The 22864-nt window shown below is 41.8% G+C and overlaps 1 protein-coding gene across 2 annotated transcripts in view; it reads right to left on the reverse strand.

Annotated features, from left to right (window-relative positions):
- Nucleotides 1–22864, reverse strand: part of KATNAL2 (katanin catalytic subunit A1 like 2) — a 126887-nt gene that overhangs the window by 28678 nt on the left and 75345 nt on the right. Inside the window, exons 4-12 of one of the 2 annotated variants that reach the window (XM_007974122.3) lie at nt 21544–21710; nt 20152–20194; nt 16237–16354; nt 14939–15037; nt 10816–10914; nt 10525–10602; nt 6905–7003; nt 4755–4818; nt 4435–4553 (exon numbers count right to left, since the gene is read on the reverse strand). In XM_007974122.3, the coding sequence (XP_007972313.2) occupies nt 4435–4553; nt 4755–4818; nt 6905–7003; nt 10525–10602; nt 10816–10914; nt 14939–15037; nt 16237–16354; nt 20152–20194; nt 21544–21710 (886 nt within the window). The remainder of the gene's footprint in view (nt 1–4434; nt 4554–4754; nt 4819–6904; nt 7004–10524; nt 10603–10815; nt 10915–14938; nt 15038–16236; nt 16355–20151; nt 20195–21543; nt 21711–22864) is intronic. The other variant, XM_037982353.2, reaches the window with a different exon arrangement.

Raw genomic sequence — 22864 nt, forward strand, 5'->3', positions numbered from 1 at the left:
ACTATTCAGTAGCGATCAGCTCCTAAAAGGCATGAACATTAGTAGGGGAGGGAGGAACATAACCCAATGGTTCCCTATAAATAACTCTTTAATTGGAATAGAAAGAGAAACAAATGGTAGAAAAAGCTTCTCTGCTTTAGGGGAAGGTCCTGAAGGGTTTGCTTTCTTTGAAAGCTTCACAGTAAGGAGCCTGACAGCATGACAAAGATTGTCCAGCTGAGGATCTTCCCAAAAGCTCGAAAAATAAAGAGAAAATGATGTAATTTCTGAAAGGAAATGAGATGAACTCCTTTGAGGTTAGCAGAGGTTATCTGTTTCTTCTTGCATTATTTTTTAAATTATCCAAAATAAAAATGCATGTCACAAAAAGATATAAATATTTTCTAAAACTTTCAAAAGTTGTTCAAGTTCATTCAGAATCAAAGAAATACACATTCAAGCACTGAAATATTGAAATGCACGTTTAATCACTGAAATACACTATTACTTTTTACTATTAGATTGACAAATGTTTATTTTGTAAAAAATACTGGTGTGTTGGTCAGGGTGTGGAGAAGCAAATGCACTCAGGAAGCATTGATGGGACTCTAAGAGGGTACAACCCTGTTGGCAAAAGCAATCTGGCAGTCGGCGATGTCTGTTCCCTTTGACTTGGCGATTCTACTTCATAGAAATTGTCCTACACTATATAGGCAAAAACATGTGTACATACAAGACTGCCCACTCTAGCTTTGTTCACAAGAGCAAGAGACTAGAAACAACCTAAAGGCCCATCAAGAAAAGACTGGTTAAATACATTTTGGTACATTTATGCAACGAACTACCATATAGACATAAAAGAACATGCCTTATCTATAATAGTGTGGAACAATATCCAAGTTATATATATTAAGTTGGGGAAAAACTGGGTACAAAAGGAAATACAGAGTATGTTCCTACTTGCATTTAGAAAGGCAGGGAGAAGCTAGGCATGGTGGCTTATGCCTGTAATCCCAGCATTTTGGGAGCCCGAGGTGGGAGGATTTCTTGAGCCCAAGAGTTCAAGAGGAGCCTGGGCCACATGGTGAAACCTGGTTTCCACAAAAAATACAAAAATTAGCTGGGCTTGGTGGTGTGCACCTATAGTCTCAGCTACTGGGGAGGCTGAGGTGGGAAGATTACTTGAGCCCAGGAGGTCGAGGCTGCAGTCAGCTCTGATAATGTCACTGCACTTTGGCTTTCGTGCCTTGGTGACAGAGCAAGACACTGCCTCAAAACAAAACAGAACACCCAAAAGAAACAGCTGTTGATGTTAATGTAGATAATAGATAAATGTTCTGCAGGGCTGCTCTAGCAACTGTTAATAGTAGTTGCCTCTGGGGAGAGGGCTGAGGAGTCTGTACATCCTCTTATACTCTTTTTTTTTTTTTTTTTTTTTTAAGGCTAGTTACTTTTAAAATATATAGTAAAAGAAAGGAAGAGGCCGAGCGTGGTGGTCACGCCTGTAATCCCAGCACTTTGGGAGGCCGAGGTGGGCAGATCACAAGGTCAGGAGTTTGAGACCAGCCTGGCTAATATGATGAAACCCTATCTCTACTAAAAATACAAAAAAGCCAGGCGTGGTGGGGGTGTGTATAGTCCCAGCTACTCGGGAGGCTGAGGTAGGAGAATCGCTTGAACCCAGGAGACAGAGGTTGCAGTTAGCCGAGGATGCACCACTGCACTCCAGCCTGAGCGACTGAGCAAGACAAGAAGAAAGAAAGAAAGAAAGAAAGAAAGAAAGAAAGAAAGAAAGAAAGAAAGAAAGAAAGAAAGAAAGAAAGAAAGAAAGAAAGAAAGAAAGAAAGAAAGAAAGAAAGAAAGAAAGAAAGAAAGAAAGAAAGGGAGGGAGGGAGGGAGGGAGGGAGGGAGGGAGGGAGGGAGGGAGAGAAAGAAAGACAAAGAGAAAGAGAGAGAAAGAAAGAAGAAAGAGAAAGAAAGAAAGAAAGAAGGAAAGAAGGAAAGAAAAAGAAAAAGAAAAGAAAAAAAGAAAGAAAAAGAAAGAGAGAGAGAAAGAGAAAGAAAGAAAGAAAGAGAAAGGCAGGTAAGAAGGAAGGAATTGGGAGAGGAATTGTTTCCTCACTCCTTTTTTTTTAATTTATTTTTTTTGCTCCCACTCCACCGGAATTTTTCTTCACTCTTAGAATCCTAACAAAATAATACTGAACCAGAGGAAAACTTTAAGTGAATACAATGCTCACATGGGATGGAGAATTCTTGTTAATTGACTTTTCTGGTTATTCGACATTAAACCAGAAAATTCATGTAACTTCAGTCTTTGTTAGGAATACTATAAACTTTTTGAGTTTCTTCTTCTGCTTAGGTAAGTCCTGTCCTGAGAGTATGTCATCCTCCTTCGTGCACCTTGCAGTGTCTTGTGCTTGTGGTTCTAAACACCACTTTTCATGACAGAAGATGAACCTAAACTAATTCTGAGTGGTATCTTTTAAGAGTTTGTTGTTATTCAGCATATAGAAATGACATGTTAAAAAAAAAAAAGACTTCAGGGTGATAAGAATTCTAGTTAGATGAATTTCAGCTACAGTCATCTCTAGGCATATGGAAGAGATTGGTTGCAGATCCTCTCCCTGTTCCTCCCGACACGCTTCCCTGTACCAAAATCTGTGCATATTAACTTGGGGAAAAGCCAGGTACAAAAGGGAACATATAGAACATATAGGATGTTCCTACTTGTATTTAGAAAGGCAGGGAGAAGCTAGGCATGGTGGCTCATGCCTGTAATTCTAGCATTTTGGGAGCCCGAGGCAGGAGGATTGCTTGAGCCCAAGAGTTCAAGAGGAGCCTGGGCAACATGGTGAAACCTGGTTTCTACAAAAAATACAGAAATTAGCTGGGCTTGATGGTGTGTGTCTATAGTCTCAGCTACTGGGGAGTCCCACAGTCTATCCTGGGAAACCCACATATACTCGGGTTTTGCATCCTATGAATACTGCATTTTGTTGAAAAACATTCCCCATATAAGTAGACCCATGCAGTTGAAGGGCCAACTGTTGTTCAAGGGCCAACCATAACTGAACCTCCAGCTAACTAAAATCACATGGAGCCATAACTGCAAGTGTAGCTAAATTCAAGCCCCACTTCGGAACTGGCACTGAGTTATACGCAAGATGAAGAACAAAGAAATAGAAGATATCAACGTAGGTTTCCACAAATTACCATCTTGAATGGGAAACAAGAATTTATATAAGCTTACATATTTGTAGCAACTTGAAAATGATATCAATGTAATAGATAATAGGTTATTTTAGGTAAGTCAATCCTTTAAACATATTCTATTATGATTTCCAAATAGGCCATCATATTTTGAAAGAGTCATCTAAGGGAATGTAATTTAAGCATAACTTGTTAATCACTTTTCAGAAAATATGTAATATTTTATATTCACTTATATTGAGTACATATCTGCCATTCTACAGAGTGTGATAGTTTAACAGGTTTTCAAAGAAGGACCTTTCTTACACTAGGACCTAAACCATAAATGGAAGTGTTCTTAATGTCACTGGAAGATTCAGTACAATTTTATAATATAAAATATAACATCAACTATAAATGTGATATTGTAAAGATGGAAACAACCTCTGAAAGAAAACAAAAAATTGCTGGGCGCAGTGGCTCATGCCTGTAATCCCAGCACTTTGGGAGGCTGAGGTGGGCGGATCACCTGAGGTCAGGAGTTTGAGACCAGCCTGGCCAACATGGTGAAACCCTGTCTCTACTAAAAATACAAAAAAAAAATTAGCTGGGCATGGTGGCAGGCACCTATAATCCCAGCTACTTGGGAGGCTGAGGCAGGAGAATCGCTTGAACCCGGAAGGCAGAGGTTGCAGTGAGCCGAGATGGCACCATTGCACTCTAGCCTGGGGGACAAGAGCAAGACTTTGTCTGAAAAAAAAAAAAAAAAAAAAAAGAAAGCAAAAAATCTTACAGGCTATGGGCACTATGGAAGCAAAGGTGCTCAGAACATCTGAAAGAATAATGAAGGTTAAAATTTCTTGATTCTTTCTTAGAGTATCTAGCATAGGGACTAACATACAGTAGTAGCCTCTCAATAAATGTTAACCAAATATAGTGTACATGTTAAATAATAAATGCTTCTTGAATGAAGAAAAAATATGCCAAGTCAGAGATTTTTTTTCCCAGCCTTCATGCCTAAATTGCATGAATCAAAAAAGAGCTGTTGATCAAATTCCCAAAGGAAGGGAGATCATGTTTTGCTGATGGGGGCACAATTAACTTCCACACATAATAGTCAATCCATTTCCCAAGCTACTGGTAATCAAGATCCAGGATTGAATCTAACATAAAATCACCTAAAAGCAAAGAAGCTCTGACATCATTTTGTACCACCGTATTACACTAGAACTTATTTTTAAAAACAAAATTAAGAATTCCTACCCGAATGAGTTTTTCTGAATCCCCTCTCCATTTGCTGACAATGGTGGATGCAGAAATGTTAAAGAAGGTTGTTTTACATTCAGTGGCCACAGCTTTGGCCAGTAAAGTCTTTCCTGTACCTAAAGAGAGACACGTAAAAGATGAGCAGGCATTTCAACTCCATCATCCCCCTGCTTATAGACAGAAGTCAGTTTCACACATAAGGAAGGAAGTGACTGCTCAGCTCTCATGTGCCCCGGTCCTGAAGTGAGGACAGAAGGGACAACTCATCCTCTGCACACACACTTAACACCAACATCAAAATAGGACGCTGTGTTTACCTGGAGGGCCGTACAGCAGTAGTCCTTTCCAGGGGGAAAGAATTCCTGTAAATAGCTGTGGATACTATGGAAACAAGGAACAAGGATGAGGTTTGGTGCTGACACATCAGCCTGCATACTCTCAGCACAGACGAGCCAGGAAAGCTGGAGTGAGATTCAGGTCTCCTTTTTTTGCTTAAGGTCGTCTGCTTCTGACCTAAATAAACAGATCTTATTCACCCCAATTTTATTTTCACGCTCGATTAGAATGCCTGACTTAATTTTTGTGACTTTTTAAAAGAGCAATTTTTTAAGGAAAGGAAAGGTATATGTAGGTACTCTTCCTCTCTGTTCAACAGTTATCTCTTACATGCATAACATCGTTTTCCCCAAACTTCTATATGGAGAGCATTTGGCAATCTTTTGAATGTTGTAAAGCAGGTATGAACTTTAAAATACATACTAGAACCAATTAGTAAAGGTTTATTTGAATAAAGTACAGATCTATGGTGAAACCTGTTTTGGAAGTTGGGAATATTCAGGGCAAACGCATTAAGAGACACCAACTCTGAACAGGACATGCGTAGCCTTCAAGGAAGTCTCACCTATTAGTTCAAATTCAAACAATCTAGGGAAGGTAGGTGGCAAGGGTTGGTAAAGAATGGGGGAGAGGGGTGTGGCAAGGAATATTAGTAAAATTACAACTAGCTATTAGTTTCTTGCTAATCCTGACGTCAAATCTCAACGCATTTGGAGCTTGTAATGCCATGGAGAGAACAAATCCAGGGAATTTCAATGAGATGTTCTATCCTTTTTAAAAGTTTTATGCTATAGTTCTACTTAGAGGAAAAGGTGAGTAAACTTCTATTAATTCTAAACACCAGTGTATTTCTTACTACTAAGTCTGAACACAGAAAGAAAGAGGGGGAAAAGAGAATCCAAATGTATTGATTTTTGTCTCATTAGAGGAAAGCATTCAAAAATCAGGGGCCACATGGGCTCAGTGGTAAGACTAAATAGGTTATTCAATAAAATAAAGTCAGAATCCTGACAGCAGGATATTACAGAAAATGGCCATAAATTATTTGTAGTTCCTTTCATCAAGGAGTGGAGCCTATTTCTCCAACATTTGAATCTGGGCCTGGTCTTGTGACTTTGGCCAGTGGGACATTAGCAAATGTAAGAGATTTGAAAATATAAGACTAGCAGAAAAATATACGAGGCATGAAAGATCTTGTGAATTAGAACTTTCCCTTTCTTGCCTCTTTCTGGGAACCCACTGCCACCCTGTGAACAGGACTGGGCTTTCCTGCTAGAGGATGAGAGGTCACATGGAGAGACACCTTGGCTGTACTGCTTGTCCCAGCCTTTTCAGTCTCTCCATCTTTTCTGCTACTCTGGCTGATGGCTCAGACCTGTGATTGAGCCCAGTCAAGAATACCACATGGAAAAGAGATGAGCCAGCCCAGCTGAGCCCAGCTCCAACTGCCTACCCACAGAATTACAAACAAATAAATTGTTGTCTTAAGGCACTAAGTTGCGGGGTGGTCTGTTATACAACAAAAGCTAAGTTTTCACTTACCTCTTCATCACCCCATTTGTAAATCAAACATGGAGAGTATTGTTTTTCTATTTTTCTACCCAGTTTGTAAACTGCACAGAGATTTGTCAGTAATAAGTAATGAGCACAACAGGCTAGCTTTGCTGGTCACTGCCCTGGAAGGGGCTGTTCAGTCTTCACAACCAGCCAGAAGCAAAGCCCCAGATGATCCTGGGGAGGGTAGGTGGAGGGGGGGAGTGTAAAGGAAGGATCTGTGGAAACAAAGTGAGAGATTCTCCCCTACTAGAGGTATTTCTGCAACAATAAGAATATTTTTAAGGAAGCAGGCTAATTTGAATCAATCTGACAAATTATGTATACTATAGTCTTAGATCTTAAAGTTTCACTTAGCTCAGACGCCTGTCTTGAACTAATATGTAACATGATTTTAAATGATCTAGAATGGACCACGCTTTGGTGCTCCAGGGTTGAGAAAGTGTTGTGACACAAGCAAAATGTTAACGTGTGGACAGAAAATCATCCTGCCCTTCCCTTTCTGATAGGTGTGTGACATACAGCTTGTGCAATGATAGTGAACAGAAATAACCCCCAAGAGGCTTCCCGTCCTTACCCTTATAGGATACACAACAGCTTCTTTGACTAACTGCTTGGCTGCATCAAGTCCAATAATGTCATTCCACTTTATGTTTGGATTATGGAGATAAATGTCCTGCAATGCACATTTGATCATTTTGTTAAAACTGATGTTGTCCTCTACAGCTGTAATAAACTTGGGAGCAGCAGAATACTTGACTTACAATAGGATATAAAGTGCTGGTGATAAAAACTGTTCATATGTTATATACACACACACACACACACACACACACATATACTTTGTAATTTTGGGTTAGTTCACCAAAGGCATGCCGTGAAAATATTCAATGATTTTCCCTGAGGAAGACATTGATAACACAGTATGGTACTTTTCAGGGAGAAAAAAACAATATCCTAACAATGGACTCTACCTGTTTTCAGTCAATAGCAAACCATACCGATTTATAACCATAATTAAAGAAGCTACAGAATATGCCTTCAACTTACATTAGGTTTTACTGTGCAACATAGTTCCTAGCCAGTGCCTGGCCTTGTTCTTGTTCCTTGATCTCACAAACACTTTCTTAATTTGTCGTATAAAAGAGATAATGCTCCTCTGAAACCAATTTCTTTTTTTTCCCTAGCAATCATTCCCTACTTCCAGCAGGAGCAATTGCTTCTACAAAATTCAAGGAAGCCAACAACTGGGTGAAACTGCAGTTTTTCCCCTCTTATAGTAGAGCCCTGTAGCAACCATCTAGGGTAATCAATTAAGGTAGCTTTTACTGATAACTAATTTACAGTTTCCAAACTTCAATTTCACCAGATGCCTCAGAGCAGTCACTAAGGGGCCTTTCTCAGTAGGAGCTGTTTCAGGCAAACTGAATATCTAGAGTGTTTCATCAAAAAAAGCCCAAAAAACCTTCTTTCCAAAGTCATTCTGAGTGACTACAGAAAAAAATCTGAATCTATTCTTATATTTATGTAATTTTAAATAAGTAATATGTGCTCATGGTCCAAAAATACAAATACATTTTTTAAATGCTGGTGAGATGTTTGTGCCTACTCCAGCTCCCCACCCATCCAGTTCCCTCCACCATAGGAAGTTCATTTTTATTTTTAATTTTTCTTCAAACAGGGTCTCGTTCTGTAGCCCAGGCGGGAGGGCAGTGGCATGATCACCACTCACTGCAGCCTCAACCTACCGGGCTCAAGTAATCCTCCCACCTCAGCCTCAACACAACAGCTTCTTTGACTAACTGCTTGGCTGCATCAAGTCCAATAATGTCATTCCACTTTATGTTTGGATTATGGAGATAATCCAAACTTCCACTTTTTCCCTTAGCGATTTCCTATCTTCTTTACTAACACTTTCCCCACCCCTCCCTCCTTCATGTTCTCAAAGTGCACCTTGCCCCTGGGATGAGAAACTCTTGAGGGCAAGGACTGGTGATCCTTCTGCCTCGGCCTCCCAAAGTGTTACAGGAGATTACAGGTGTGAGCCACTGCACCCAGCCAACTTTCACTTTTATTAGAGAAATTTCTTGTTGGTTGGTTTGTTTGTTTGTTTTTTCTGAGATGGATTCTCGCTCTGTCATCCAGGCTACAGTGCAGCAACCTCTGCCTCCCAGGTTCAAGCAATTCTCATGCCTCGGCCTCCCAGGTAGCTAGGACTACCAGCAAGCGCCACCATGCCCAGCTAATGTTCTGTATTTTCAGTAGAGATGGGTTTTTGCCATGTTGGCCAGGCTGGTCTCAAACTCCTGACCTCAAGTGATCTACCCGCCTGAGTCTCCCAAAGTGCTAGGATTATAGGTGCCAGCTACTGCACCTTGTCTAGAGAAAGTATTTATACAAGTGCTTTGGTCATGCATGACATGTATAATCCATTATTGGATGGAATGATAGTGAAAGGACTCAGTCTTTCTTACTCTGTCTTTAGAGCCTGGATCTACATGCAGATCCACCAGCCATTCACATTCTTATTACCGTCCTTTCTTAGGGAAATTTTGGAACACAAGGAAAATTCATTTACCTAGGTATTCAAGGCATCCACAGATAACAGCAGTATTTCTTGCCCTCTTCTAGAGTTGAGTTCCACAAGGTAATGTTTAATTTCCCAACTGACAGTTTCTCCTTATATCAATCCAAAGTTATCAGTCAGAATTCAACAGGACTACGTCATGAGGTGGTGAGCTCTCTGTCACTGTAAGCATTCAGGCAGGAGCAGGGTTTCTACCTCCCATGCTACTATAAAAAGGATTCCAGATGGAATCATTCAGGCCACTTCCACTCTATAGGTCTAGCCTCATAGTCATGTTACCCTTTTGCAAAAATGGTAATGAGACTACTAATTTGGGGTTATTGCAGCCTGGCTCAGTCCCTCATCCCCTCTCACTGGTAAAAACCTCATAGATGGTCACCCCATCTCCTTTTCTTTGCTATTCATTTACCTCCCTGTCATAGAACAAGCCATCCACAAGCACATGGGATGATCCCATCCTCTGATGGATGCCTTTCTAACGTCCCCTCTTCTATAGGCGTGTTTTCAGCCCCGGGTACTGCTCATTGCACCCTTCCTCAGGAGCCCTGCCTCTCTCTACCGGTTCCCCACCACTCCCTGCTTCTTAGGTGGCCCATGGGAAGTGTGCACAACCTGCAATTTATCATGGATGTGCCTATGCCCAGAATAGCTCCTAGCCTCCCTCTTTCACTTTTTCCCTTAGCGATTTCCTATCTTCTTTCCTAACACTTTCCCCACCCCTCCCTCCTTCATGCTCTCAAAGTGCACCTTGCCGCTGGGACGAGAAACTCGTGAGGGCAAGGACTGTGCTCTGACTCATTCACCTTTGTGTCTCCAGCCCGCAGCACATACCTGACACATAAGAGGCGTATAGGAAACAACTGCTGAACTGAACAGAGACAGCTCAGGAGCCCTTAGCTTTTCAGAGGAGCTGTGAATTTTTGGGATCATTTTAAACACCCCTCTGAGCCTGCCTAGGTTTCAGTCTTCAATTAAATATGAAGCATTAGAAATTAGAAAAATATCCTATAACTCAGGGGTCTATTTTATTTTCTAGGAACTTGCCCAACGTCACACAGCTAGCAAGAGAAGGATCTAGAAATCAAAGGCAGGTCGGTTAATTCCAAAGCCCATTCTTCACTGCCTTCTGGTTCCATAGTGCAAGCTGGAAAAGTCCGTAGTCTGGATGGTAAAGTCTTTCCTGCTAATTGTGTTTTTCATGGAGATTTTCAATGGTGATATCATCAGACTTCCGACATCTCTATTTCTAGGCTCTGACTTTTTAAACCAGATGCAGACATACTTTTTTCTTCTTTAAGAGGCTTTCTTTCCTTGACTCTTGGCTCTGCTATTAAACCTTTCACCTGTCCCTTCATTCCTAAGTCTTTTTCTCTCTCGGTTTTCTTGGCCTCTATCATGAGATGGTGGGCTTTTTATATTGTAATTTTATGATTCTATAATTTATTTATCATGCATTATTGTGCCTCTAAACAATATGAGTGCCTTCGCAAGTGGGGGCACTTTATAAATAAATTATCATATTTATTGTTATTAATAAAAGAAGCAGCCCACAAAGCTCCACAAGCCCCAGCCCGCCTCCGTAAATTTGTGAATTGAATATCAGATCTTACCCGGCTCACCACCGCTGCCAATTCTCGCATCTCACTGTTCATGCCAATAAATGCACTCAGAGGTTTCAGCAGTCGTTCCTGATGAGAGGAGTGGAAAGGCTCACATGACAATATTGCTTCATAATTTAGGAAGAAACCCTGGGCACGCACAGGTCTTGGTGAAACAAACGATGGCAGGTGGCTACGGCCTTTGACTTGATCTCAAGGTTTCACTGTACTCAAAATTATATTTCCAGAGTTCATCTGGATGTTGGCAATTTGAAAGATGAATGTCACATCTTCGCCACTTACTGAGGGGTCTGGATTATGGTCGAAGGTGTTCAAGGCAAGTTCACTGGTCGCTCCCTTGATGGCGTCTGTGAGCAGCCCTCGGAAGTCAACGATTTGGCCCTGAAAGGGAGGAAAGGTTATTTATGCCATGAGAACATAAGAGAAGACTCTTCTTAATAACTCAGTTTCATTAAACCAAGACACATTTATATACCCTGGTATTAGGGCAAACTTCAAGTGAAGCTTTAAAAAGAACCAGCACTAGTATTAAACATGATGATTTCCTCAAGTTGGAGCACCTTAAAAAATTGTAAGTACATTTTCCAGAATGAAGTGGATTTGAATAAAAATTCATGAGTATTTCTCAGTTCCTGACACAGACCATCTGCTTCCTTCCTTATGTGTTAACTTCCCCTGTATGGTCTTATCCTATTCAAATATTACACACGCAGAAACAACTCATTGGCACAACAGTAATGAGAGTTCCTGTCTATGAATTGTGATACACGTTCACCACTCAATAGAGTGCTGTACAAAATAAGTGTGCAAGGTTCTTTGTGAGAACTATTTCTTTTTTGTTATTTTTGTATATAATTTGTATAAATTTATTGGGTATAAGTGGAATTAATTTAATTTCCACCGACAATGTATGAGTTCCCTTTTCTCCATATCCTGTGAGGATTATTTCTAATCCTTTTTTTTTTTTTTCCTTTAAGAGACAGACGGGATCTCACTCCATCATGCAGTGGCATAATCAGAGCTCACTGCAGCCTTAAACTTCTGGGCTCAAGGGATCCTCCCACCTCAGCCTCCCGAAGAGCTGGGACTACAGGTGTGCGCCACTACTCTTGGCTAATTTTTAATTGTTACTATTACTTTTTTTTTGTAAAAATGGGGTCCTGTTATGTTGCCCAGGCTGGTTTCCAACTCCTGACCTCAAATTATCCTCCCACCTTAGCCTCCCAAAGGGCTGGGATTACAGGTGTGAGCCAGCATACCCAGCCTATTTCTAATTCTTATAACACTTCTGTTAGTCAGGAGTGACATCCTGGCTTCATAGATGTGAGAGTAAGTCCAGAGAGGTTAAGTGATTTGCCCAGAGCCACAGCGCTAATAAATGGCTTAAGGCCAGGATTTAAACTCACTTAATCTGTCTCCCAACCCACGATCCTTCCAATATCACCTTGTCCCCCCTAGAGGTAGGAAGGAAAAAGCAAGGATGCACCAAAAAATAAAACAATAATAGTAGTTAACATTTATGGAGTGTTTATTATGTGCTAGGCACTGTGCCAAGTCTCTCCTTTCATCATGAGACTTACAGTGGGCACTGCGATTATTTCCATCTTACAGCTGAGAGAAATGAGGCTTGGAGAGATTATAAAACAATTTGCCCAAAGTTACAAAGTGGGGAGTGCATCTGAGGGAGCATCTGAGCTGGATTTTGAATCTAGACAGGCTGACTCTGAAGCTTATGCCCTCAAGAACAACATACCTACTAAATTTGTAGGGAGAGTGTCCTAAAGCTTGGATTCTGATATAGTAAGGATGTGTGCCCCCTCCAAATCTCATATTGAAATGTGATCCCCAGTGTTGGAGGTGGGCCTGGTGGGAGGTGTTTGGGTCATTGGGGAAGAACTCTCATGAAAGGCTTGGTGCTCTAACCACTGTAACTAGTGAGTTCTCGCTCTATTAGTTCACAAGGGACCTGGTTGTTTAAAAGAGCCAGTCATCTCCCTCCCTTCTTGTTCCCTCTCTTGCCATGTGACATGCCAGGTCCCCTTGCCTTCCGCCATGAGTAAAAGCTTCCTGAGGCCTCAACAGAAGCTGAGCAGATCCCAGTGCCGAATAGAACTATGAGTCAAATAAATCTCTCTTCTTTATAAACTACTCAGCCTCAGGTATTCCTTTACAGCAATGCAAAACAGAAAAACACAGGTACTAACATGGAAATGACAGACCTGGGGTTTTCTGAGATTGGCCCCAGGCCATATACCCTCAGGCAACCTATGGACATATGAAATGCTAGGGAGAAAGCCATCTACATTGTGCCCCTAGGACATTTCTGCTGGTAAGAGGATTTATAGTCAGACTACTTCAAAGGTTAAGTGCTGGGTTAAATGGTCCCTTCCTTGTGAGCCAATCAAAAACATCCATTCATTTCAATGTTGCCACAAAATAGCTAGGCAAAGTGACTGAAAACACAACAGAAGCAGTGAAGGTGAACAAGGAGACATTTTTCCAAGGGAGGCGTTGATTCCCATGATATCATCTCCAGCAATTACCATGTAAGTGAGGCCCTTACAGGGAGTCAGTTCAGGCCAGTGAGGTCACTGCCCTTCATTTTCAGGGAGATGCTCCAGTCACCCCTCCAAATTCACACACAGAGTTCAGTTTTTCTAAGAGCTGGCCGGAACTAAGTCAGCACTCCAGAGGTTTGAGCACTTGGCTGAAGAAAGAAAGAAGAAGCTTAAAGAACTACAACCTTGGAGAGTATGACCAAGAGCAATATGGTGCTGTTCATTTCTAAATTACATATTTTAATCTACCTTTTGACTACATCCACCCAATCTGGGTCTTTTCTGCTTAAGACGTTATTATTTAAAATCCAGACATGAGATTCATTATGAAAAAGGTAGAAATATCTATCAAGGACAAAATCAACCCTATATCAACTGAGGTTTCATGGTCCACATGAAATTACGTTTAGATCAGGAGCCATCCCTCCAAGGAGAAAGATGACACCACTAATCGAATGCCATGGACAGGGCAGAGCAGAATGAGTATGTGTTTCCAACTCACTAAATAACGCAGATGTCTTAGCGCTTTGGGAGGTCCAGACAGGAGGATTGCTTGTGGGGAAAAGAAAGAGAGATCAGCCTGTTACTGTGTCTATATAGAAAGAAGTAGACATAAGAGACTCCATTTTGTTCTGTATTTGAGATACTGTTAATCTGTGACCCTACCCCCAACCTTGTCCTTGCAAGAGACATGTGCTGCGGTGACTCAAGGTTTAATGGATTTTGGGCTGTGCAGGATGTGTCTTTGTTAAAGAAGTGCCTGAAGGCAGCTTGCTGGTTAAAAGTCATCACCATTCTCTTAATTTCAACTACCCAGGGACACGTACACGGCCAAAGGTCGCAGGGACCTCTGCCTAGGAAAGCTAGGTATTGTCCAAGGTTTCTCCCCATGTGATAGACTGAAACAATAATGCTAAAAGGTTTATGGAGATGTTTGCAAATGCATCTCAAGGCACAGCATTTTCCTTTAAACTTATTCACGTCACAGAGATTTTTGTTCATATGTCTTACTGTCTTTCCTCCCTACAATGATCCTATTGTCCTGCCACTCCCTTATCTTTAAGATGGTAAAGATAATTATCAATAAATACTAAGGGAACTCAGAGACCGGTGCCGGCGTGGGTCCTCTGTAAGCTAAGCGCCGGTCCCCTGGGCCCCTGCTTTTCTTTCTCTATACTTTGTCTCTGTGTCTTATTTCTTTTCTCAAGTCTCTCATTCCACCTAAGGAGAAACACCCACAGGTGTGGAGGGGCAGGCCACCCCTTCATTGCTTGAGGCTAGAAGTTTGAAACCAGCCTGGGTAACATAGTGAGAGCCCATCTCTAGACGAATTAAAAACATTAGCTAGATGTTGTGGTGTATGCCTGTAGTACTAGCTACTTGGGAGGCTGAGGCAAGAGGATTCGTTGAGCCCAGGAGTTCTAGGCTGCAGTAAGCCGTGATTGCACCATTGCACTCCATCCTGGGTGACAGAGCACGCCCTGTCTCTTAAAATAAATAAATGATAAGAACGATGTAGGATGATCATGCCAATGTTTGTCGTTGTTATTACAGAATTTTTAAGCTGATGGGAACACTAGAGACAATCTCTTCCGAGCCCCTCAATTTACAAATGTGGAAACTGAGTTCCTTAGAGATGGGGCAGTTCATGCCAGCCCATTCATTCAGAAAGGAGATTCCAAAGAAGAACCCATTTTCTGACCCTCTTCTCCATTTACCTCACAACCAACCTTCAAAAATCACATCTTAACTTTCCTGTTTGACAAAAATGATGTTTTTTTTGTTTTCATGTTTAAAAGGAAAAAGAAATTACCCCTTTCAGTGTTAGGTTCGTGAGTTTCACTTACTCTTCGTGGGTGGGCATTTTCCTCTCCACTGTCTTTACCGATTCTTGATATATTTAGGCCGAAGTTGGCACTCTCCAGGCGAGTGTTATTAACTACCTCCTGAAGAAAGAGAGACAAGGACACATTTGGCTGTGAGCAGCCATGGAGAGATGCTGGTTGTACCTGCCCACTCCATCATGCAAAGTCCAATGCTGGAGAGCAATTCTGTAAATGCGACGTGCACATGTAGTTTAGCCACTTTTGTGCAGACCCAGGAAGATGAGTTAGCTGTCTGCCTGCACTATGTGGAAGGAGTTGTCCCTGGAAGACCGAGAAGATGCCAGGCCATGGACCCTGAGCAGCTTTTCCAAATGGAGGAAACAGTTGTGCCTCAACCCATCCCCTTTTGCTGGCTCGTCTTTTCTCCTGTGATCAGGGGTGTTTTTGGCCAGGAGTGACTGAGTTTGGAGATACAGCAGAGTCAACCAGCCTCCCATGGGACTCATCCTGCCCCATCTTCACCTCTCTTCCACCTGAATCAGGCTGTAGCGGCCAGAACTGTAGAGAGGCAGAGAGAATCCTTTTGACCAATTGGGTATTGTGATTATTCCTTTCCATTATTTGACATTAATTTTTTAAATTCCTTTTCTCAGTTTCCATTGGTCCTCTTTCCTTTGAAACCTGGGATGTTTTGTCCTAACTAAGAAGGTTCTGGATATGAGTCTCGTGAGTCAGGAGCCATTTACTTCACTCACTTGCTGGGTTCTCTCCTTGCTGCCCTTCTTGGCCCCCAGAAAGTCCAAGGTGAAGGTCTGGGGTGAGGGCTGATCATGTGCGATTTGGAGAAGTCCAGTAGGAGACCTTCAGACCCAGCCACACCTGAAGTGTAGCGTAGGCTATGCCTGGCCTACACTTAGGAACCCAGCAATGTGCTCTGGGACAAGAAGATCTGCCATCTTGGTTAGCTCAGTTACCTCAGGTAACAGTTACCTCAGATGGGAAGATCAAGCTCCACAGTAACCAGGCCCTCCTGCTCTGACTGGGCCCTGGCCCCACCCTGGCCCATCGCCCAGCACCCAGATCAGGGGAAAGACTTGGGGGAGAAAAAAGTCTCCCGCCCATGTTCAGAAACATTAGGAAATCCAGGGATCTGTCCATGGTTTGAGTCCAGTGTACTGGAAGAAAACCTACAATTCAATTAGATCACACAGCAATTTTAAAAGCGTAGGTCCTCAAAAAGTAAATAAATGTGACTTTTTTCGTAGGGCTATTTTTCAGCCAACTGTGCTATTCACAAAGTCAAGCCAAGCCATCCTGACCTGATTAGGATGCTCCTTATTGAGAGATTTGGTGTCCCCTGTCTTCCCCACCGTGGTTTTGGACCGGGGCCTCTGCTGATTGATCTTGGGAAGATTTTGGCAACTGTCGTTCATCACCCTAAGGGAGGGAACAAAGACCTTGGAAGAAATTATTCTAGCCACTTAATTTGAGGTAGTTAAACACCTATTCTTAAGAATAGCACATTTAAGAAAGCTATTGAAAGATATGCAGGTGGCCACTATAGGGCCCTTCCACCTATGCGATCCACCCACCAGGTTCATCCTGGCCCTAACTCCCTCCAGGCTACTCATGGGGTTCTTCTAAGATCCCCTCCTGGAGCCCCCCAACTCACCCTCTTCATTTCCCTTTCACACCACATAGCTTCGGCCCTTCTGCAAATAGCTTTAGTTCTTAAGAACACATTGCTTTACAAGTATTTTTCCGTTGCTCCTTCCACCTTCCTTAAAAGCAGCATTAGACCAGGAGAAAGGTGTGTGAGAGAAAGGAGTCCTCCCATTCAAACTAAGAAACAGTAGGAAATTCAGGGATTGGCCCATGGTTTTAATCCAGTGCCCTGGATGTACCCTGTCTACTTAAAATACATCTCAGCATGTTATGAGTAATAAACATCAAAAGGGGATTATGGAAGGAAAACAAACTTCCTCTCATCAATGTTGTCCCAGACCAATCATATTTACCAAACAAATTTTCATCAACAATTGTTTACTTCAGACAAAACAAACTGATGGGGCTGGAAGTCAGAAGAGTAGCTAACTCTGATGGAGATGGGGAGAATTTGACTGAGAAGGGGCAAAGGTAGACTGCCGGTGGCTGTAACTGTGGTTACAAGAGTATATGCATTTACTGTATACATAGTTATATATGTAGTATGACTGTATATATGTTATATAACCATAGAAAGATCAAATCACTTTTTTCACTACATTCTTATAATTAGATATAAAATTCAGTATTGGAATATCCATATGTTTCTGTAGAAGATGCCACCAGAGAGAGACAGGACTAGCTTTGGGGGCAGAATATGAACTCCCACATTGTTTCTTAGTTCTCCTAGCCCTTTTGTCGCTATATGTGAGATGCATTTGCAGAAGGTTCGTTAGAAGCAAGTCTCTCCGTGTTCCGAATGATCTCAGAGAGCTGCTATTTCAACTTCCTTTCTTTATGGGGATAATAAATGTTCGTGTCTAATATAAATGCACAGCTATTTAGCCAGTAAGACCACCCATGTCGACAATACCACCAATGTCCACATGGTGACACATCTGTGAGTGTTGGTCTCACTGGGGAGAGCGTCGTGAGAGGTGGACACTAACAGTTCTTGGGGGGTCTTTTTCTATCTTTAAACTAGGAATAAGAATGTCTTTCTCTGCCCTTTTGCTGGCACAAAAATGAAATAACTATGAAAGGAAAACCAAGCATTTCACAAATGCAAACTTATATTAATAGCATTGACTTAAGAGAAGTTATTTATATGTGTGTGTGGAAGTATATGTGTGTGTTTATGTGTTTGTGCGTGTGTGCATCTGTATTTAAACTTGCCTCACCATCCTTGTGGAGCTGGCAGGAAACAGGGACTCTATTTTCCCACTTTGATTTCCCATTGGATGCAACTGATCCCCAAGGTCTGCTTTAACACGACCAAAATACAAGAGCACTAATGTACAAAGCAATGCAATTCATTTTCAATCAGCTCTGAAGATTGTAAAATTCCTCTGAACATGGAACCAAATTCACTCTGCTTTGACTTTAACCATTAGTCCTAGGTGCACCCTGTGGAATTTGGCAGAAAAGGCCCAATCGCCCTTTGGAGGATGAACTGAAGCCTGTTCCTGCAATGTTCTAAGGAGCCCCCCTCCACCAACCCTCTGTTCAAGCTCAACATCTCCAGTTGCTCCAGTCATTCCTAAAGTTACCTGGCTCCCAGATTCTTCCTCAAACTGTTCACCTTCCAGAATAGTGTGACCTCCTACTTTTTGGACACTGTATTTCTATTGATGGGGCTGGGACCATAGTAGCACTCGTGTCTCACTGTTGGCCCAGGTAAACTGAGATTTCCAGCTCTCTGATTTTATAATGGAGGAGCTATTTGTTGTAATTGTTGTTAGAGCTTAAACCTTATTTTATTAAATTTCATCTTGTTACTTTGAACCCATCTCCAGAATTGCCAAGACCTTTTGGGATCCCAGTTCTGTCATCCATCACGTTAGATAACCTTTCCTCCTTTGGTTCATCAGCAAGTCTTTAAGCGGGGATTATAAATCTTTTCCAAGATTAGAAAAAGACACTTTGATTTGCTAATAGCCAGTCTCATGACATGTCTCACTTCAGTAACTATATTTGAGTATAAAATTGTCCACAGAAACATCATTTATTATTTTCCTAGTTATTCCTCCTGATTCTAACCATTTGCTAGTCAATCTTTACACTTGCCACATACAAACATTTACTCAGAGAGGAGCTGAGGAGCCCCCACGCTGTCAAATGTGCCACCGTGCTCCATCCCTAAAGGGAACAAAGCACTCTGACACCATTCACTCACAGAGCATTTGCCAGGGAAGAATGCTGAGAAGGTTCCAGAAAGATAATCAGAATCCAAAAGCCTTCTGAAGCTGGCCACAAATGCTCCTCACGATTTCTATGCATAAGCAGTTACCATGTATTACCAGCATCTGACTAGCTTTGTGGAAACTATAAATAAAAGAATAACACTTTTGTCAAAGCAATAAAACTCCTCCTACAGAATAGCACAAAGCGAAGGTAGCCCGAGGCCGATTATTATGACGAGTCGGATCGTGGAGCATGCATGGGCTCCACGGCCATTTTTGTAAGCTGTGCCCACCAGCCCTGTGAGGTGTCCTAGGCCCTTCCTTCTGAGGCTGGAACAAGGGAACTGGAGTCGCAGGGGCAGGGAATGTAGCGGGGGCATAACAGAATCCATACCTCTTGAGGGCCTAATAAGTGCATGTGATTACAATGTAACTTTTCTTTTTCCAAGAGCATTTTAAGATTTTAAACACTTTGTTCACACCTGGATGGCTGCATCTTCCCATGAGGTTTTGGCTCTACTGTAATAGCAACAGCCCACAGGTCGTGATGCCCCACACCTGGCGCTCACTGGCAGCTGGCAGCAACACCCTTGATCCCCTGGGTATTTCTGAACAGCCCTGACAGTGGAGGGAGGGGTCTGTGAGAGTGGGAAGAGAGGAATGGGAAGGACACTGGCGAGAGTAGGGGGCTTTGTGAGAGAAAATGTGTACCCAGAAAGGTCCAGAGACAGAGGGGCTCCCATCAGAGGCTACAAGTCCCAGATGAGATTTGGACTTGAGAAGCTGGAGAAAGGAATGCAAGATGAGCTGTGAACAGGGGGGAAAAGCAAGAGAAGAATGGGTTCCCGCAGGCCAGGACTGGCGAAGGCAGAAGTGTAAGGCACCTCCTGGCTCACGGTTGATCTTCAGACAGGTGAGGACATCTGATCTGGGAGTGCTTGAAATTAACTAAATGATGAAAAGAGGGAAAATAATATTTCTTGGGTGCTCACTGTGTGCCAGGAGCTCACTATGTGTCCGAGACTTGCTCCATGCTTGTAAATAGCAGAGCCAGGAGTTGAACATGGGTCTTTTAACCTCTGAGGTTCAGACTTTTCATATCACATGGCCTGGAAAGACAGAGCATCATGGGATGCACTTATTTACAGTAAAACCAGGAGAGTAGACAGACATTGGCCCAAATCTGGAGCAGCTGTAATGAGAGAAGTCCTGGGCTGGGCCAGGTCACGTGACTGCAGTCAGTATTGCTGGGAGACAGTCACGGAGCTGTGCTGGCAAAGCTTCTGGAAAGGGATCCCACAAGCTCCTCGAGCCGAGTTGATTAAGATGAATTACCATTCACTTTACCTTCTGGTCTTCCCTCCACTTCTTTGTGGTAAATTATTTTCTGCTGTGACAAAACAGACATTGGGTGGGAAAGAAAATAATTTTAAGAGTGACAAAGTGATTTTTTTCAGGTACGTTTCCCCTTTTTGCATTGTTCTTAAAATTTGTGCTATAACCTTTTGGAATCTAGAGACTTTAAGCTATTCTCATCTAGAGAGAACTGAAATTACCAGCGAAGAGAAAGAGGCCCGAGCTTCTCCAGCATCTCCTCACAGAGAAAGATTGCAAAGGGCTCAGATATTAAACGTGTCAGAGATTATGGACCTGGTGGCAACTCCAATATAGGCTAGCTTTACAACGACCATTTCGTTATGCTTTCATGAACTTGACACCATTTTGCTGTGTTACATGGGACACCAGGTTGATTGCACGAATCTGGCAGGGAAGACTTAAGTCATGCTCTGCAAGTTAAAATAAAAATAATGTGTCCAATATCATAGGAGAATTTGGGTATCATGCTATATGGGAACTAGCCAACTGGAAGTGAGATCATGTCCCTAACAGTGCTGATCACCCTGTAGTTAGGAGTCTGGGCTGTCTCTTCAAGACCCACATCTAACCACCTGCCAAGGAAGTCAAGCTCTGAATGCTGCATTGGAAGGGAGCTCAGATAAAATACCTCTTCGACCTTTTCTAGCTCTGAGATCTGGCCCTGGCTATTTTAAACTGATGTTCCTCTTGGTTTCCCGGTCCCTACATGAAATGTTAAAGTCTGTGGCTTAACAAGTGCCTTGTAAACAGGACAATGATCTCCCTTGGTTTATAATTACTTCCCCCACTTACAGACTTCTCAGTCAATGTTACTACAAAGCACAGGGCCCCCACTTTAGATCTTTCCTCCAGCCAGCCTCGTTGACTGCTAGCCTATACTGGGTTTTTGTATTATATTGATCATTATCTGGATTGATGGCTTTCAAAAGCTTTTCATTATCTATACATGAGCTATTAGCTTCCCCAATATTCATTTTCGTAGTTATTTTCAAGACAGATAATAGGTCTCCTAACAACAAAAAAAGTCTTCTGTCATTTTTCCTCTTCCAACAGCTCTTTTCATCTCTAAAGAAATTAAAGTAATGTTAATCATCTGAAAAGTACCTATGATACACTGGGGTTTTGCTTTCATTGCCTGAAAACACATTTTCTCAAACAAATGCCAACATGACTAAAGGGATGTCAATGTCCAGATAATCATATTTCAGTTGTCCGTGCTGGACATGAGAATGGCTACACAATCCTCCTGGCCTGCTCTTTTGGTTCAAGGTGAGGGTCTCCATCTATCTGGGAATATGATGAGAAAGATACACTCATTTTACAGATGAGAGAAAGCCTTATCTCTAGAAAATAACCATGTACCTGTGTCTGATGACTTTTTGACAATTTTGGGGTATTTCTGAAATTTTACAAAATAATAACTCTCATATTCCATCAAAATAGTTTCAAGATCAATGTTGTCACAAACTTCAAAGCGTCGTAACCCCAGTTTAGTTTCTTGCTCCAAAGCATTTGCTGTATCGATATATCTGGCAGTTTCACAGAAGAAAAATAAGAAATTAACTCAGATGAAAAGAATAATGGCTAACAGGCATTACAAGTCTAAAGGGATGCAATACAAAAAGTAAGCCTATATATAGCACATTAGATGAAAACTAGTATGTGCATAGGAGGTTTGCCTATACAGAGCCCCATATTTGTTAAGTATATTCAACTATTATCTTTCAAAGCAGTTGCCTTTGAAAGTTACATTCTTGTTCTGGTGATGTCACCATTGTTCAGGATGTTTTTGGAAGTGCTTAAAAGTCAAATAAGTAAATCAACCAAGAAATATCTTGCGATTTGTCTTTACTCATTTGCAGCCTAAAATGGGTATTTGCCCAAACTTGGTTACCTCTCTATTCACAGGTATTCATTTTAGGTAACATTTGGCAAAATGATAAAACCCAAATTCAACCCAAATTTGCCATCATTGAAGTAATTCAAATGAACAGGTCTTGAGCACTGAAGGAAATTCCAAATATCTACCAATCAAGATCATCAAAGAACTTTCATTTAAGATAACATCCACTTTGAATGTATTATTTGTTTCTGGTAATTTTTTAATCAGTCACACATTGCACTTCAGGGTGTTTCTGTATAAAAGTAGCACCTTGACTTTGGTTCCTCACTGTCATTTTTAACTTGTTCAGTTGTAAAACTGTCCCATTTAAGTGGCCTTAGCACTAGAAGCAAGGGCTCTGTCTCAAAATCCTCTAAAAGACTCTGCAGGTCTTAAATTTTAGTTCTTAACTTCTTTTAAAACCAACAATTTTCTCCTGAAAAGTGTGCACATGTGCAAATTAGCATATAATTTCAGGAGCTCATCCAAGGACCCCAGATTCAGCTCATCCAAGGACCCCAGATTCAGCTCATCCAAGGACCCCAGATTCAGCTCATCCAAGGACCCCAGATTCAGATTTCTGCTGCAGGTTGGAGTTCTTTCTGTTTCATTTGAATCTAGATCCAGGAAAGTAGAAAGAGAAAACTTTCTTTTTTATTAGCCCTCCTCTCTCTCTCTCTCTCTGTCTCTCTCTCTCTGTCTTTCTCTCTCTTTCTTTCAGACAAGATCTCCTTATGTTGCCCAGGCTGGTCTCAAATGCCTGGCCTCAAGCGATTCCCTTCTTGGCCTCCCAAAGTGTTG

Source organism: Chlorocebus sabaeus, chromosome 18, assembly GCF_047675955.1.
Source record: "Chlorocebus sabaeus isolate Y175 chromosome 18, mChlSab1.0.hap1, whole genome shotgun sequence".
NCBI lineage: Eukaryota > Metazoa > Chordata > Mammalia > Primates > Cercopithecidae > Chlorocebus > Chlorocebus sabaeus.